Below are 17,182 nucleotides of genomic sequence, written 5' to 3'. Positions count from 1 at the left end.
TGCTTTTAGTATCTGCCATAGTTTCCAAGGAAATAAATAGGATGCATTACTCTTGGAGCTACCTACTTTTATAACCAGCAACTTTGCAAAATTCTCAGGAAAACTAAGTCTATGTCCAAAATATGTGATTAGTCAGTTGATACTCTGAACTTCATCATTGCTAAGCTCTTGTACTGCTACTCCCTGGTGCCCCTTGTACTACTGACTTTCCACTTGCTCCAGTTTCTGCCTTCACTTGTTCTCAGTGAAGGCTGAAATAAAATGAGCAGCACTCCGTGTGAACCGGTCATTCTAAGGCCATACCATTGGTTCTTATCAGCATGTGTTCCAGATTATTTTATACAATTGACAAAATATATTAGGAATTTCCTTCTTTTCTCGTGAAGTTCCAGTATTGCTGATTACCCCTGTGCATTTGAAAAATCTCTGTTTTATGTGTGAGATACTACCAGGCTAGTGTAAAACAATAGTGTGTTTTTAAAAGAGCTTATGGACACACATTTAGTATGTCCAAAGATGTTTTGTCAGTGTTAAAGGCACAAGCAAATATCCATCTAACAATACTAATAATCATCCAATAAATAAGTTAAAATGAAAACAAATAAACACATAAATGGTTACTCAAGTTACTTAGAATAAAACGCAAATTAATCAAACTGATAAAGTTTAGGAAGTTGATTGGCACACTCAAAACTAACAGACTTTCATCTAAATTTACTCCATGCACCTATAGTTAATCTATGTGCACGGTATATGCTGTCATGGAGATACATAAAGATTTGCTTTCTCCTAACATCTTTGGCCATTCCATACAACTAGTGCTTTCTTTTTGGCTTTTCAGAAACAGTTGCCTGCCTTTGCAAGGCTGCAGTTGCAGTAACCCCGCTCCCCTGCATACTCTTTCCAGATTGCCCTTCAATGTGAAATTGTTCACCTGTCTGTGCAAGGCATTTACTCTGGGCTGAACCCAGACCAGTGATGTGTGCACAACCTTCTGCAGGAAAAAAAGGAATACACCCATCTCATTACTTTAAATCCATGTTCTGTTTCACTTCCCGTGCTTCTATTTGATTGTTGTACAGTAGGAAATACTGTAGGATATTGTGCACTGACTGCATTAGGTTTTTGGAGAACTTCATCTCAAGCAGTGAAAAAAGGTCCAGTTGAAAAAAGCGCTTAAACCAAAAGCTACTTCTGGGTCAAAATGTCAGTCTGCTTTAGAAAAAAACTGGCCACCAGCGTGGAGGCATTGTGAGCTCCTGAAAACCTCACTTACAGCACCAAACCAAAGAAACAGAGAATAAAAAGGATATATTGCTGTCATTTTTAAATAATTAGATGTGTGCCTCTGCTTTATGTAAAACAGTGTATGGCTTGTGAAAAAAAAAGTTGTTTTATGGTGTCCTTCGTCAGTTTAACAATTCAGCTGCATTTCCCTGAGAGTTTTTAAAATGTTGGTTCTTTTGCTCTCTCCCTTCTTCAACTCTCTCTCTCTTTCTCTCATGTGTGTGTTTGATGTTCTGCTGTTTGCTGCTTTGCTGCGTAAATTCAGGTGAAGACCTGGAAAGAAATGATGGATCTACAGCAAAACCCTACTTTATGTCAGCTAGCCTTCACCGAATTCTAGGGAAGAAGGAGCTAAGCCCTAAGAAGGCAATAGGATAACATGCAATAAACCTCAGCATCAAAACAGTGTCACTTTTAAGCAAAATGTGTATAAATTAGGCACAAGTAAATACTGTAAATGATGCTTCTGGTTAATGGGTGATTTTTTTCCTCTTGCTTACATCTTTAAAAAATCAGCAACATTGATAATGTTTTATTTGTTTAAAAGCTTAAGCTAACAGCTGTGAAACAAGGCCACATTTTAGTCTATAGAGTGCCTATGGAAAGAAAAAATGTAAATTTGAAGCTTTTGTAAGTCTATAATAATGTTTTAATAACTTTTTTAACACAAGTTGCTGCCTTAAATGACAGCAGTTTTGATAACATTTCTTTTTATAACTGTATATTTGTAAAAGATATTCAGGCAATTTTTTGAAAGCACTTCATGTAACCTAATTAGCCATAAAAAGAGATAGTTTGGGAGTCTCTAGTTAACCAGAGATGCTACTTAATTTGTAAATATGGTGCTATGATTGTATTTTTTGTACTTGCTGGTCGTCAGCTATTTAAACTGTGATTATACATGCATTAATTGTTCCCTACACTGAAAATGTAATAACATTTTAATCACGTTGACAACTGTGTGTTCTAAGAAATGATGGTACCCTGTAGTCCCGAAGAAGGTAATCTGAGAAGACTACTCAGTCTTCTGTTGGCACTGCTTAAAGTGAAGTTTTCTTTCCGTTGTGCTTAAAGGATGATATAATTGAGACAGGATCTTATGGTGCTTAAAAAAAGTGATTTGTGTTTCACACAAATGAAGTTTTATCTGGTCCAAGGAGGCAAAGATATCATTTTCTAGCTGATGTGTAAAAGACAGATGCTTGTGTTAATGTCCCATCTTTAATGAGTCTCTGTATTCTACATTATGAGGAAGTTGAGCTGCGGTGAAAGGAAAACCAAATGTGGTATTTTGTTTTCCTTGGAAGAAAGCCTTGGCTGTATATGTACACAAAGATCTCCATTGTGTCTGCCTAGTTCATAAAGGCTTCTGAGTAGGTACTGCAGCTGAGTAGGTATGGGTTCTGAGAGCCAAGGAGTACACTTTCTACAGGTCTCTGGTCTCTCAGTGGCTTATACAGTAAGATACAAAGATAAGATATTGAACTTGAGTCTCCTCATCATGCAGCATTAATTAGCTACTGAAAGAAGCTCCAAAAGATTTGGTGTCCTCTTTGATTATTAAGGTTATCCATTGTTAGAAAAAAATATATTGAGAAAAAGCATACTAACATTCTGTTCAGGTGTGTGAACCTCCCTTTAGTAGAACTGCCGTGGGGGCTAGTTACAGCTCTGCTTATAAAAAATATCTTAGACTGTCTACAGAGTACATTTCAAATTTGTTACTGCCATGAGCTGAACTAAAAAGGTTTTAATGTTTTAGGACCCAGCTACATTTTGGCATGCCCCTACTTTTCATGGATTCCACAGTACTAAATGAGGTATTCCATTACCCACTTTAAACAGCTGGCGTGTGACATACCTCTTCTAAATCCATGGCAGGAATTCAGCCACTGGAAAGACTTTTCTAGTCTGAAGAGTCTCTTGCTATCATAAAGAGGAAGTCAAATTCCTTTCCAAATGATCTGAATTCTTATTTCTGGGGAAAATTTACTGACAATTCATATTCCAAAGTGATTTTTGCTCTCTGACTTATGGCTTCAGCTTGTGATTACTGGAATCACAACAAAGGCAGAAAGACTATCCTTTGTGCAATAGGTCTGGGGTTAAGTTAATGCACGAGTGTTATCACCCACCTGCTTGAAGTCATGGGCGTGGTAGGACCATAAAGTCCTGTGAATGGAGGTACAAGTGGCTGGATGCTGGTATGAGTTCTCTGACCCAGCAGGCACCGTAGCTCTTGCCCCTGAAGCATAAATTAGTGGTTCACTTTTGGACTTAAATAATGTAAAATAAAGGCGTACAGTTTCCAACTGAACTAGTGACTGTGGGCACCTTCGGTTTTTGAGAACCTCACTTGAGATATTACTAACTTGACTTACAGAAAGGGCTGAGAAACATAGTTTCTGAAAACTGAATTATGGTTTTTGTCTCCATCATCTTTCCTTTCTCATCATATGTGTGGAAATGAATATTGAAACCCCCATTACTCTGATGTCATCTGAGAATTAAGCCAATAATATCATGGGCATGTGTCACTGTTATTGGAAATCTCACTTGTCCGTGATTACGGCCCATGCTCTACTTATTTTCATCTTTTAACTACCATGTAATTGGTTTGCAGCTAAAGGAACTGCATTGGGTAATCTATATTTCACTACTGGGCCCCGGTGTCTTTCTGGGACCTCGACTGAAAAAGCTCATTTCTGAATACAGTGTGCTTTTTTTTATCATATGAATGTAACCATAGAGATTATTAGGAATGAAGTGTAACAGAGTAGTATACAGTTATTTGATTAGAGGACTTTTGTAACAAACCTATGCATTTACTAAAGGAATTTCTAAAAGTGAAAGTTTTAAACTGCATTATTATTTATATACAGTAAATATATATAAATGTGTATAAATCGCTCCGCTCACTATTTTGTGAAAATAAATTATTTAGAATGTAAGCGATCATCATTTCTGAGAAGAAAACTTAAAAGCCATTTTCTTTATTATATAACTAAGAGAACTGTGAAAATAAAAGCAATACCATATGAATTTTGTAATCAATAAACTGAATAAATAAGTAATAATGATTTAATAGTAAAATTGGCTTAAAAAAATAAACTGCTATTAATGAAACAAGTAGAAATTATTGCAAAATAATGTTGGAAAAAATTCACTTAAAAGTTCTAAGACTTCTTATAATGGCCCCTGATTAGTCCTGTGAGCAGTGTCCGAAGATTCACACCGCAGGTTCTTGTGGCAGCACCTGCGGATTTGGACATCTACCTTGATGCTTGATTTGGTATAAAATTTGAAGTTCCACTCTAAAGCAAAGATTGGAACGTGTGGTGAAGTGTAACACAGCAAAAGGTTACGTTTCCTTTGATCCTAAGCCAACAGGAGTCGGTGATAAAATTTCCACTTTCTCCATGAGGCACGGGGCAGCCCTGCGCAGTGCCAGGCGGAGGGTGGCTCTGTTTGCAGTCAGTCAGGAACGGGCAGGTGGGACCTGGAAGCCCAGAAGCTTGTCATGGTGCTGCTGTGCGCAAGGGACTCAGCAGGTGGTGGTGGGACTTCTGCCGTCCTGCCCAGCCCCAGGCTGCGTGTTTCTCTGGCTGATGGAAGAGCTGGAGAGATGGGACGGCTCTGAAGAAAGGCCCTTTTATGTGCATAAAACTTCTTCGGGAGTTCTTGAACAAGCAGAATGTAGAAACTAAGAGATACTAGAAAATAGCCAGTATCATATCCATGCAATACACTTGCTTTAGTTCTGGTTTAATTCATTGTGTCTCCCTGTGATATATTAATGGATGGCTTTTATTTGCATGTCTTATACCAAAGTTTTAATGTCAAGCCTTCAAATTTTGTAAAGAAAACAAACAAAAAAGGAACCTCCTCCCTCCAGCTCCCCCCTCTCCCTTCCCCCCCGAAAACGTGAAATGAGAGTATTTTCCTTACTGAGGTTTTCTTCCAAGTAGTATTTAGCGGTTGGTCATTGTGGATTGGGTGCTATAAGGATGCTGAGTAGACCTTCAAACATCAGTATTTAACTGTATGAAATATTTCACTGTTGCACATTCTGCAGTAGGCTGGTAGCATGATCTGGCAGTTGTAACATCACTCTTGTCCTGGGGGAGGTCAGTAAGTGTTCTAAAATCTGTTGTCATAGAAGTGACTGTAGGAGAAGGCTGTCCTCTGTAATGTGGAACGTCCCTTGGACCAATCCTTGTTGCTCGGCCTGGACGCCTGTGTCCTCTGACAAAGTGCCTTACCTGGCTGTTGTTTTACCTGGCTTGTATCTTGATGTTTATTCGCATCGCATAAATGACGCAGCATAGGAGACTATGCTAAATGACTAGCTAGGAGAAACAGTACTCTCTTTATTTGAAATTAACTGGTACACAGTTTAATTGTAGAAAAAAAAAGTCAGATGTGTTTAAATTGCATAATGCAACATGCACAATTTTCTATTGCTGTTGTCAGACCATGAAAGTAAGCTGTCTGGCCCAGAAGAAAAGACGTGGCAGTTGTGCTGTTGCATATAATCAAATAAAAGTGATGTAAGAGCATTCAGTTTTTAGTGGCAGACTTCTTTATACCTTTGATTTATGGGACAGTAGACTTCCAGGTGTGGCCAATTCTGCCTTCGGTGGCTGTCCGTGTGCGTCGTGGCTGTGGGGAGAATTGGGCCACCGCTGCTTAGAGTAAAAACAGCTGTGAAATGCATATGGTACCACTGCGGTGTGTGTGTGTGTGTGTGTGTGTGTGTTGCTCGCGAGCATAAAGCTCATTCTCCATTTTAAGACTGATAGTTTGCTATTCGGGAAGTGTTTTATAAATGATTCTAAATTTTTTATCTTTTGATACAGGTGATGATTTTTGAGGTAATAAGTAATTTGTACCGCTCTGTAATCAGATGGGAGATATAACTGTTTCTTCATGTTTAATTAATACTAATAGTGCTGATATTGCAGTTGTCTGTTACGTTATGTTACAGAAAGTCCACAGGCTTTTGTCCCACGTAACGAGGTGTAAAACCACAGAAAGGCTCTCCGAGGATTAAGAAATGGAAATTACTGTCTGTTTCAATAATTAATGTGGTTGTTAAAGGTGTTTTATTATCGTGCCAAAACCAAATTAACATGAGCATACGGCAGTTTGAGCTCTAAAACCTGTTCGCTTCTGCTATGCAGAAATAGGAACGTATTGTTTAAATACCTTTGGTAACTAAAGCGTTTAATATTTAATTTTGTTGTTGCTCACTGTTTTGCAGCTCTTGGGGATTGTTCTAATAAAGATTTAGATACTAAGCGGAGAGTGTGTGTGTTCGTGCCTAGTGCTGAGCACGGCCCTGCTCCGGGTGGGCGGCGGCGGCAGCGGGGAGCGCGGCGCGGGGCACTCCGTGCGGGCCGGGCTCTGCCGCGCCATGGCGGTGTGGGGGTGGCGGGAAGGGCCGTGCGGCGGCGGCCTCTGCGAGACCCTGAAGTGGAGTCGTGTGGCGCGGGGCGGCCGCGCGCTGCTGCTCCTTAACGCCCGGGAATGTCGCTGTGGTAAAAGCCCGGGAATTGCTGGTGATGTTAAGGATTTGTATTTGTGGAACTGCATAGAGATAAAACACGGCTTTTTAGTGGGACCTGTTCGGAAATCTCATTTTACCAGATGAGTTTAAGTCAGCCGAGGTCACACCCTGTAATTTGGTTTTAACAGACTCGCCAAAAGTCGTCCTTTTCTCCTGTCCGAGGGTCAGCCCTCGGCTCGCGCAGTTGCTGCTGGACGGGCTGTAGCTGCTGCTGCACGGACACATCCCGGCATCTGTGTCAGCCCGTTGCTGTAAGTGGAGGAAAAGGAACAGCATTGCTGCCCGCAGTGCGATTTTTCCAGGTTGGCAGGAGAAATTAAATTAAAATAATAATAATTTCTTTGAAGAAGTGCAGAAGTGTTTCAGAGATGAGGATGAATTTCAGCAGAGGCGGCTCAGAAGCACCGGGGCTGTGCTGTGGGGGCAGAACAAAGGCAGAGCTGGGTGTTAACAGCCACCGTATGGCAGCTGTGCGGTGCCGTGCATTTGAGGACGTTCTGGCCTTGACCTATCGGTGCAATGAAACCACACAATAGAATTTTTGAGTTAACACAAAAAGATATGATGCTCACAGGTGCAGGCAGCTGGGCATTGCTGTCATGTCGAGCAGAGCAGGGCTGTGCTGGCAGGAGATAGCTGTCTTTCTCTGCAACTGGGCGAGCTCAGCTGTCTGCCTTGAACATGGAGACTGAACAGCAAATGGATGTGTGCAGAGTCATGGGGTATATAGGAGGCTTTCATTTCAGAGTTGCAGCTTATGTCATTTAAAGCTACGTGTTCAGTGCACTGGGGCTTGTGCTAAGTGATATGATTGCTTTGATTGCTTAGAGACGTAACTGCTGTCAGTTCTGATGAGGCTATCAGTGGGTTTGTGTTGCACAGTCCTCTTGCTGGCCAGAGACCGTGGTAGGTGAGCAGTGGTGCTGATATGGCACAGCCTTCAACAGTTCCACCCTGCTTTGCTCTGCGATTCTCAGAGGGAAAGAGTAAAATGAAAGTGGTCACAGGGCAAATGCTTACGGAGAAGAGACTGAATCTGCCCCTGGGTTTGGATGTGGTCAAGCTCCATTCCAGCTATATACTAGAAGATGAGCTCTAAAAGTCATCCTCAAAAGGACACTGGCTTTTCCAGACTCCGGTTTAGCAGCTGAGCCAACGTGGGCAGAGAAGTTAGCCCTGCAGAAAAGGATGACCTCCTCGCTGCTCAGAAGAGGAAAGGACACTGTTGCTTTACAGTAAGTCTTCAGGAAAATGTGCTTGTTTTTTGTTAATATTTTATCAGATGCAAATTAGTGTGTTAAAGCCACACTACCATTATCTGAGTCCAGGTGATGATGTATAGCCCTGCAGAACATATCAGTGTACTTAGATGCCAAAAGATGCACTTGTGATATACACATTATTGTAAGGGGATGTTGGAGAAGGGAGGACTTTTACTATGTGCCTCATATATACATAGTTACTTTAATTAAATTTGCTTTAACTACATCAGTGCCTCCTTTTAACATGCATCGTGTTGGAACAATATATATATAGTCCTTCAGAAAATGTCAGGCTTACTAACATAATTGTCTTTTGCCTCCTTTAAAATGTGTTTTCAGACTGACGTGTTTTATATCTCACAGGCTTTCTTTTCATTTGTATTGCCTTTAAATCTATCAATGGATGTAGGTTAAAGTTTCTGTGGTCTGCAGCCAGATGAGTTCAAAATGCAGCTTGGTTTTCTGGAGTGTACCAGGATTCAAATCACCGCTCTTTTCCAGGGATCCTATTTCTTTTGCAAAGTTTATGGTTATTCTTTCCAGCTGCTGCCTCTCAAGGGGAGCCTCAAACTATGTAGGCTTGGGGTGCCAACCAGTAACCCAGGTTGCCACTGGATGGGACACAGCGTGTCTTCTTGGTTTCAGGCAGTAATGTTCTGCTGGGGGAAGTGCAGAACTATGCTTGGGGCACTCTTGCCATGGCTGCTGCACGGGGAAATGGGAGGAGAAGGCTCCTGGCTGCCCTCCTTGCTGTGTGCATGGTGCATCCTAACTGTACTGCAATTGCATTGAGCGGGGTGGTGATGCAGCCAGGAGGAGTGGCTCAAACTGACTGAAATCTCTGCTGAAGAAGGAAACGATGCCAAAATTGACTTGCTGTAGCAAAACAGACTCTGGCCATAAACATGGGATTGAAATGCTTCTGCCCTTTGTCTTGGCCAGTGTTTGATGTGTACCATCTGTGATGTCTTTGCAATTTGACTTTGCAGATGAACATTGCTCTTAGAGTGTTTTCTTGTAAGACCTGGCATGCTGCTGCAAATCCATACAGCTGCAGATGGCCTGGAAAGGAAGGGACTGTTTTATACAGTGCTTCATAACGTAGTTTCTGGTTGCCATCATTTTCAACACATCTGACCAACTCAATTTCCTGTGTTGAATCAACTTTCATTTCATCAAGTCCCAAATTTTCATTTCTCTTGCTTTGGCTATGCTCTGTGGGTGATCTATTTTAATTTTGCAGTCTTAAAGAGCCCAGGTTTGCTATCTGGAAAATAATCCAAGTAGTCTCAGGAGAAAGTTGTGCACTTAATGTGCCTCAAATGATAATCAAAAAATAAGATATATTGTAGATTGTTTTTGCTTCACTTCTTTCTTTTAAACCTCACGAGCTTCATAGCTCATTCTGTTGTGTTTAAGCTCACAAATCTTCTGATTTGTGAGAATGCTAACAATGGTCCGAAACAGTTAAATTGCTTGTGAAGTAATTCTCAACTGTGCAGGTTCTGAGTCACAGGAGCTTAGAAAAGGAGATGCTTGTGAGTTTAATATTACTGGTTGGTGGCATCCAGAAGTGGCAATGAATGAGTTCTGAACTAATAACAAGAAACCGATAACTGCACATTGGTGTGTATCACATGGAGCAGGTCTTATTATTGCAGTTCTCTGCCAAGAAGGCTATGCAGCTTCCTGCAGAAGACTTATTGAATATCAAAATGTATACCGAAAGGTAAAGTTTCTACAGATTTGATTACACATATCATACATCCACTTTTTTTAAAGCTTAAAGTCACATTTCAGGATAGATGAATGAACTTTCCCCTAAAACATAAGAGAAATTAGCCCCATGAAATAAAGTAATATCAGAAACCTCATGGAATGTGTTGTTCAGTGGAAACAGAACCAGCAGTTTTGTGCTGGAGTTGTGCATATTCTTGACGTGCAAAAAGCTGGGCCTGCTCCTCATGACTCCATCTGAATTTTTTGCCCAGTTTTTGTATTTATTACAGTGGGAAAGATTAACGTGGTGAAATGGCAACAAACTGGAAAAGAATGCTCACCCACCTTCAAAGATCTCAGCTCAGACAGGAAAATCTCCACAAAAGACAGATCTCCAGAAAGAGATCCTTCTACGGTTGTAGTCAGCCCTTAAATGGGGTCTAGGAGAGGTGCAACCAGGATCCACCCCTTCCTGTGCCACAGCTGAATTGCCTTCACCTGTGCTCCCAGGGCTGACTGGTCCTTTCCACAGGTACTCAATCAGTGGTTCAGGCCGGGACTCAGCAGTTCCCATATAGTATTGTACATCTCTGCTTTCACAGACCTTTAAAGTAAACTGTGGGGTGGGATCTGTTCCTGAGTTCCTTAGGTGGTCTTTGCAAAACCCAGTCTGCAGGCAGTTCTCTCACAAGATGATATAATTTAATCCTAGTTTTAAAATGGAACTGTGCATCTGCTTTTGTCCCTGTTTTTTCATACTGTCTCTGCTGCAGTTTCAGTGTGTGTGAACATGTGCTGGAGTAGGAGAGACTCACCAGTAAGAGTAGAGAGAGACAGAAATTCTCCAGAAGGGGATGGCTTGCAACTCTGTGGACTTGTGTTTGGAAACACACGGCATTTAACACATGAGTTCGGAGTCTGTGTGGTCCACTAAGGATGTGTATTTCCTGTGTCTCTGAGGCCTTGTCTGGTGCTGCTTTAGCATCACATAACCTGTATTTCCAAACAGAGTTTATTTAAATAAGAGGTTTCTTTTGCGTGTGATCACATGAAGTTAGAGCTAATTTGCTCTCATCTGTAAGTTCTTACTCAGAAACATTTAAATGGAAAAGCATACATCTGTCAAAGTACTGCTATGCATTTGCTTACAGCTGCTTTCTGCATCACATTCTGAGCGTGCTCATGCCATACGAATGCTAGCATTTCTCATTCTTATTTCTGACAGTAGTTAAAAATTTGCTGTTGGTTTTCCCTATATTTGGCAAATTAGTTTACATCCTATTTAAGTGACATTTATCAGTGGTGTTGAAGACAGATGCAAAGAAGTCCTTAAATGTCCCTGTTTTGTCTGTGTCCATTTGTAAGAGGAACATTTTCACCAAGTAACGAACCAATGTTCTCTCTTGTCCTCCTTTTGATGTCAAGGTATTAAAAAACCCTCCTTATTGTACTATTTTGGCCACTGATAAGTTGAGATAAAATTTACTAAGAAATGATAAACAATAACAGTGATAACATGACCAGCCAGTACCTTAGCAGTGGCTACCCCCTCTGGTCATATCCCCACAGTTTTGTAGTTTATGCATGATGTCATATACTGGCAATGCTAAGTCACAGCTTGAAGCAGTGATGGAGCACCTGGTGAGAAGGCAGGGCCAGCCCATGGAAGCTCAGGTGTGTGCAGTGTACCTGAGTGACTGGAAGGGGTGGAGCCAGGATCCACCCCTGCCCAGACCTCACTTAAGGGTTGGCAGTGAAGGCAAGAGTATCTTGTTACAGATCCCTGCCTACCTGAGGCCTTCTAAGAGTAAGTAGCTTTTTTCCTTTGTTTCTGTGTCTGCAGCTGCTGCACTTGTGCTTACCCTCACTTGCTGCAGTATAGGGCTTTGCCACACAGCTATTATTACTGTCCTTTCCATTGCACTATAGCATTACATGTCACATAGCATAGAATGTGCCTCAAGCCACTGAAGTCCTAGCTCTTGGTATCCACCCAGTCCCCTGGCTGGCAAGGCAGTACAAGAGGCTGAAACATCATTGGCTCTATTCATCACTGTTAAGCAACAATTATAACACTGGTGTGTTATCAACAGTGTTTTTTTTTTTTTTCCTAAAGCTAAAACATTGCATCATACCAGACACTATGAGGAAAATCAACTGTCTCAGCTTTAAACAGGTCAGGAAAACTTCCTTGCTTCTTCTTAAAGGCTTATTGGAAAAGGTAAAAGTGAAGGAGAGCATGCTGTGGGAACAGATACACAGCTGTAACAGACAAATTTGGTGTATCCCAGGAAGATCTTATGCATTCAACAAGCTCCTCTGCTAAGACATTCTTCGGGGTTCTTGTTAGTTTGCTGCTTCCTGGCGTTGCTTTCATAATTGATCATACTTAAAGCCATCTGATTCCGAGAGTTCAAAAACTGCCTAAAAAAAAAAAACTGAGAGTTTAAAATGTGCCTAAATCAGGATGAAGAGTGGAAAACAAAATCACCGTTCCTATGGAGAGTGAGAAAGAGTAAGTGTTGATGAGGGACCAGGGGGAGATGATGATGGATGCCAGAACACGAGTGAATGCAGATGAGAACTAAGAACTACTTTTCTCTTTGAGAATATTTGTGATGAGCCATTTATTTAAAATGAAACATTTGAGAGGGGTCATTGTAGCATATGTGGAAGAACTAAGAGTGATTCATTAAGTCTTTGATTTTAGTTTGTACAGCATATCAGTCTATAAAGAATGCTTTTCCCCAAATGAGATGAGAAATAGCTATCATACATTTGTCTGGTAGTAATAACTGCAATACACATTAGAAAAAAATCTGTAGACAATCTTAAAGTAATGGGTGGACTTATAAGAAATGTACACCTCCAGAGTTTGAAATTATGCTGTTTAAGTGACATAATCCTAAGCATGCCTGCTTTTTCAATTGTAAGAGGCTGAAGAAAGCACAAGTATTCCTGTATTTTTCAGACTGTGGATAGAGAGGCTGCATGAATGTTACTACCAGGTACCTTTGCTCATCCAGAGCATGTTCTGGGCTCAGCATTTCCTAGTGGGGAAAGCATTAGTTATAACCTAATTTGTAACTGGGAAGACATTCTCTTTAACGTGAAGGGAAAAACTATTCTGCTTAAAGTAAGGGTAGCTATGTAATGCAACACAAGTTTGCCTGATGGATGAATGGGAACAATGGATATTGCAGTTCTAAACTTCAGTAAGGCCTTTGGTGCTGTCCGCTGTAAGATCCTCCTAAAGACACTGTTGGAAGTATGGCCTGGATGAGCAGATACTGAGGTGGATCAGAAACTGACTGAACGGTCAGACATGGAGGACAGTGGTCAGTGGTGCAGCATCTAGTTTGTAGGTAGTAATGAGTGAAGCGTCAATAACGGGTGACATCTTCATTAAGAATTTGGACAGTGGGGGTAGAATGCCTCCTCAGTAAGTTTGCAGACAACGCAGAAATGGGGAAATGGCTGATGTACAAGAGGAATGGTGCTGCCATCCAGAGGGATCTTGACAGGCTGAAGAGGTTGGCTGTCAAGAATTTTGTGCAGCACAAGTTGGAGAAGTGCAAAGGCTTGCACCTGGGAAGGAAAAACTTCAGTCTCCAGGGTGTGCTGTGTGCAAATCAGCTGGAAAGCAGTTTAGCAGAAATGGACCTGGGGGTTATGGTGGACACCAGGCTGAACATGAGCCAGCGTGCCCTTGCTGCTCAGAAGGCTAACTCTACTCTTGGTTGCATTAGGTCAAGTGTCACTAGCTGGCCAAGAGAGGCAATCCTGGCACTCAGTGTTGTTGAGGCTGCAAACAGAATATTCTGGACCTTCTAGAGTCTCCCTCCTTTAAATCTCGAGAAGACATCTGGATGTGGTCCTGGGCACGTGAGCGAGGGGGTGAAGAAGATGGACTCAGAGGTCACTTCCAACCTCGACCAGGCTGTTTCTGTGAAGGTCACGCTCTGAAACTGATGTTAGAATTGCATTCCCTTGCCACGTAGTAAAGCCTATCAAAAGTACACAGGGGTGCAGTGGATGCTCACAACAGTAGCTTGCTCTCTGATATTCTACTCAAGAGCATATGAAAGACAGTGAACAGCTCGGTACGTTTGGAGTAATTGTTAGTTGTATTTTACCAACAAAAGCAAGACCTGGAATCTTTCTATCTAAATGGTTTATGGGTATTCTGGATCTGCTACACTGTCCTGTGTACAGGACAATGGGAGGGTCCATTGAGCTAGACAGAGACCTTTACAAATTATTAGTTCTTACTTTTGAGTGACACTCAGTGTCTGTAGCTCAAGAAATGAGCAGAAGCAAGTCAGGAAATTCAACAATGCAATTTAATTCTGGTCTAATTATTTTATTTGAGAATTTTAAATATTAATGAGATTGACAACAACAAGAATACAAACAAGACAAAGCAGCCCAGCTTCCTTTTAGCAAGGGTAACAGCTGTGGGGGTGGTCAAGATGCTGCATATGTCACTTTCTGACAAAAGCAAGATATGGAAATAACCTAGGATAGAAAAGTTGGAAAGTACTTGCAAGCAGTTCAGATGATTCCTTCTCCTATTTAAAAAAAAAAAAAAGGGGGATTACAGAAGAATCAGGTTCTAGTCAGTATTTTAGTTCACTACCTGGATGACAACATAAAGAGAGGCTCACTGAATTTTCTGACAACAGAACAGACAACACTGGGGAGTTCAGAACTGGGATTTGGAATGACTGATAACTTCAAGAAGTAGTGAGAAAAAAGCAAGGTGAAATTCAGGCTGTTTAAATATAAGCTGCTTACCTAGGCTGCAGTCATCTATAGAAGCAAGAGAGCAGTTAGTCAAAAATGAAACATGGAACGTGGTGTTATTGGAAGAAAAGCAGTCATCACCCCAGCACATGCAGCCATGAGCAGCTTACACGCTCTACTCTTCCAGCTTAGGGCTTTGCTACAACTGAGCTTTGTGCTTTGAGATGATGGACAAAGAAAAAAAGCACAGTAAGAATCAGACACCTCACAAATACATGGTGTGGGGAAAAAAAACAAAACTTTAGTGAATCAGTTTTGTTTGGCAGAGAGAAGAAATGTTTTGTTTTGGTATAGGGTTTGGTTGTTGTTATTTGTTGTTTTCTGTGGGGAGGGGAAGGAGGAAGGGAGGGGAGCATCAGATTTGCTGAGGATTCTGTAAAAATATCTACTGTTGGAGACATCTAAGATATTTAAGAGGAGTTTAGTCAAGTATCTGTGTCAGTAGTACCTTGGAATGAAAAGTAGACTAGAAAATGCCCAAGTAATTACCTGATGCATCTGTATATGTACATAAACCCATACCTCCCCTGAGTAGGTGGAGTTTCAAAACACCTATATTCCAGTATTTAACTGCACTTTGAGATATTTCTGAAGGATCTCAAATATTCTAGAGTAGACATTTCTGTACCCTGCAAACTGAACTACTACTACTGGCTTCTAAAACAGACCATCTATTTTGTGAGAGTCATACAGCAAAAACACTTTGTCCATATTCTTCCCTCTTTCTGTAAGAGATAATATAGTGCATTTTAAGTCATATTTTGCAGTGTAGTTGTACTTGCTTGTCCTAACACAATAATACAGAAGCTAACCTCAGCTTGCACTGGCTGGACTTGTGGAGAGGGGAAGGGGGAGAAGACTAAAAGTTGATAGCCAGTCTTCTCACAGTACATTCAAGACAGATGTATGTTTATTTCGTTAGTGGTATTTCTTCCCTTGAGAACTTCTTGATGCAAAGTATGTTTTATATAGTTACAGCTCAATTTTCAACTTCTTCACTAATAGTTTCAATGCCATACATACAAAGTGCCCTCATAGGATAAAAAAAAATTAGGATGAGGGGGACAAACGCAGTTCTCTGCAAAATTATCCAAAAAAAGTAGAACACTAAGCATAGATCTGTACTGGTTTCTGTTCAAAATAGACTACTTTTAAGTGACATGTTAGAACCAATTTGTTCCATAGATTACTTTATTCCGTACAACGTTGCTTTTCAGCTTTGAAAATCAAATCTATGTAGTCTAGAAGGCTCAGCATGCTATTTTGTATAGCACTAGTCACATCCTCTTTCTATCCCTTGAATTCTCTGAGCACAACAATGCCTGTTACTGCTTCCTGCTTTAAAAAAATATAGCAGTGGAACCAGGATCAGAGGAACTCAGCAATACATTGTCAAAAATGCAAGTGCACAACAAGTAGAAAAAGATAAGCATTGAAGTCTACAAGTCAGGCTTCAGCAACAACTCCAGTTGAGAGCATCGGAGTAAAACTCCTGGCCTTCCATATGCTTGGTCTGATCCACACAGCCTGGCAACTGAAGACAGGCAAGTAGAGCAACTTCTACATACTCCAAGGCAGTACTAACAGCCCAGATCCACTACTGGAACTTCCTCTTTTTAACTCCACATTTCCCCAGACTCGCTTTATAAATAGATACTCAAGCATTCACAGTAGCCAAAGATAATATTCTCCTGATTCCTTTTTTTCATAAGGAAATACTATCATCACTCATTTTCTTTAATCCTGCTCTGTCCATGGAACTGGATAGAAGGGCATATTTCATGAATAGGTTGTCCTTTTTTTCCTCTCAAGGAACCTGAAGATGCTCGCTCCTTCCAATTAGAGTGAATAAGTAGTTTTGTTCTTTTTTAATCAAGTAGCACTTTAAAACAGGACAGTTGAGTAGTATTTTACATTATCAAATTATGTCTAAATTACCATCACTCATCCTGTTTAACTAAAACTTCAGCAGTAAGATTCTCCTACTTGCATATCAGGTCTAACAAAACAACAAGAATTGGTTTGTCTACTACTATGCATGCAATTTGGTGTCATGCAGCCACAGGGGATATTTTAGGTACAGAAAAATGATGTATTTAATTCAGCATTCCACCCAGAATATTTCAGCATGATGCATGTTAAAATAAAAATGTAAAGTTCCATTCAAGTTCCACCACAGCTTGTATCTTTAGCATTATTTGTGGCAGGATGTATCAGCCTAGACAAAACAATGTGCTTTTGCCATTCAGTTGCTTGGGCACCTGGAGTTTAATTTATGGAACATGAATAATTCAAAAGTTGCCATTGAAGTGATGGCTTTGGAGACCATAATCTTTCTGTGGTGGCAAACCAAATTGAAATGATTTGACCAGAACAGATAAGAAATTTCACATATTAGAGACACCAAATCCATTGGGAAAGGGAAAAAAAAAAAAAGGACTCACACCTTCAAAAAGTATGATTTCCTTCTGATGCAAGTAAAGTTTAGGTGGGCAGATGGGATCTACCAGTCTTAAATCCTTGAAGGAAACTAGTCTGT

General features: G+C 40.7%; 1 protein-coding gene across 5 annotated transcripts in view; it reads left to right on the top strand.

Annotated features, from left to right (window-relative positions):
- SLC44A5 (solute carrier family 44 member 5) overlaps positions 1 to 17,182 on the top strand; it is an 86,903-nt gene that overhangs the window by 51,181 nt on the left and 18,540 nt on the right. For 2 of the 5 annotated variants that reach the window (XM_426673.8, XM_040705215.1), the window contains one exon: positions 1,553 to 6,587. The exons of 2 other annotated variants lie outside the window; for them this stretch is intronic. In XM_426673.8, coding sequence (XP_426673.2) covers positions 1,553 to 1,665 — 113 coding nt within the window. In that variant the 3' untranslated portion in view covers positions 1,666 to 6,587. Of the gene's footprint in view, positions 1 to 841; positions 1,286 to 1,552; positions 6,588 to 17,182 lie in introns of those variants that run through there. One more of the 5 variants, XM_004936913.5, reaches the window with a different exon arrangement.

The sequence above is a fragment of the Gallus gallus genome, chromosome 8 (assembly GCF_016699485.2).
Source record: "Gallus gallus isolate bGalGal1 chromosome 8, bGalGal1.mat.broiler.GRCg7b, whole genome shotgun sequence".
NCBI lineage: Eukaryota > Metazoa > Chordata > Aves > Galliformes > Phasianidae > Gallus > Gallus gallus.
This window is presented reverse-complemented; position numbering and strand designations above follow the sequence as displayed.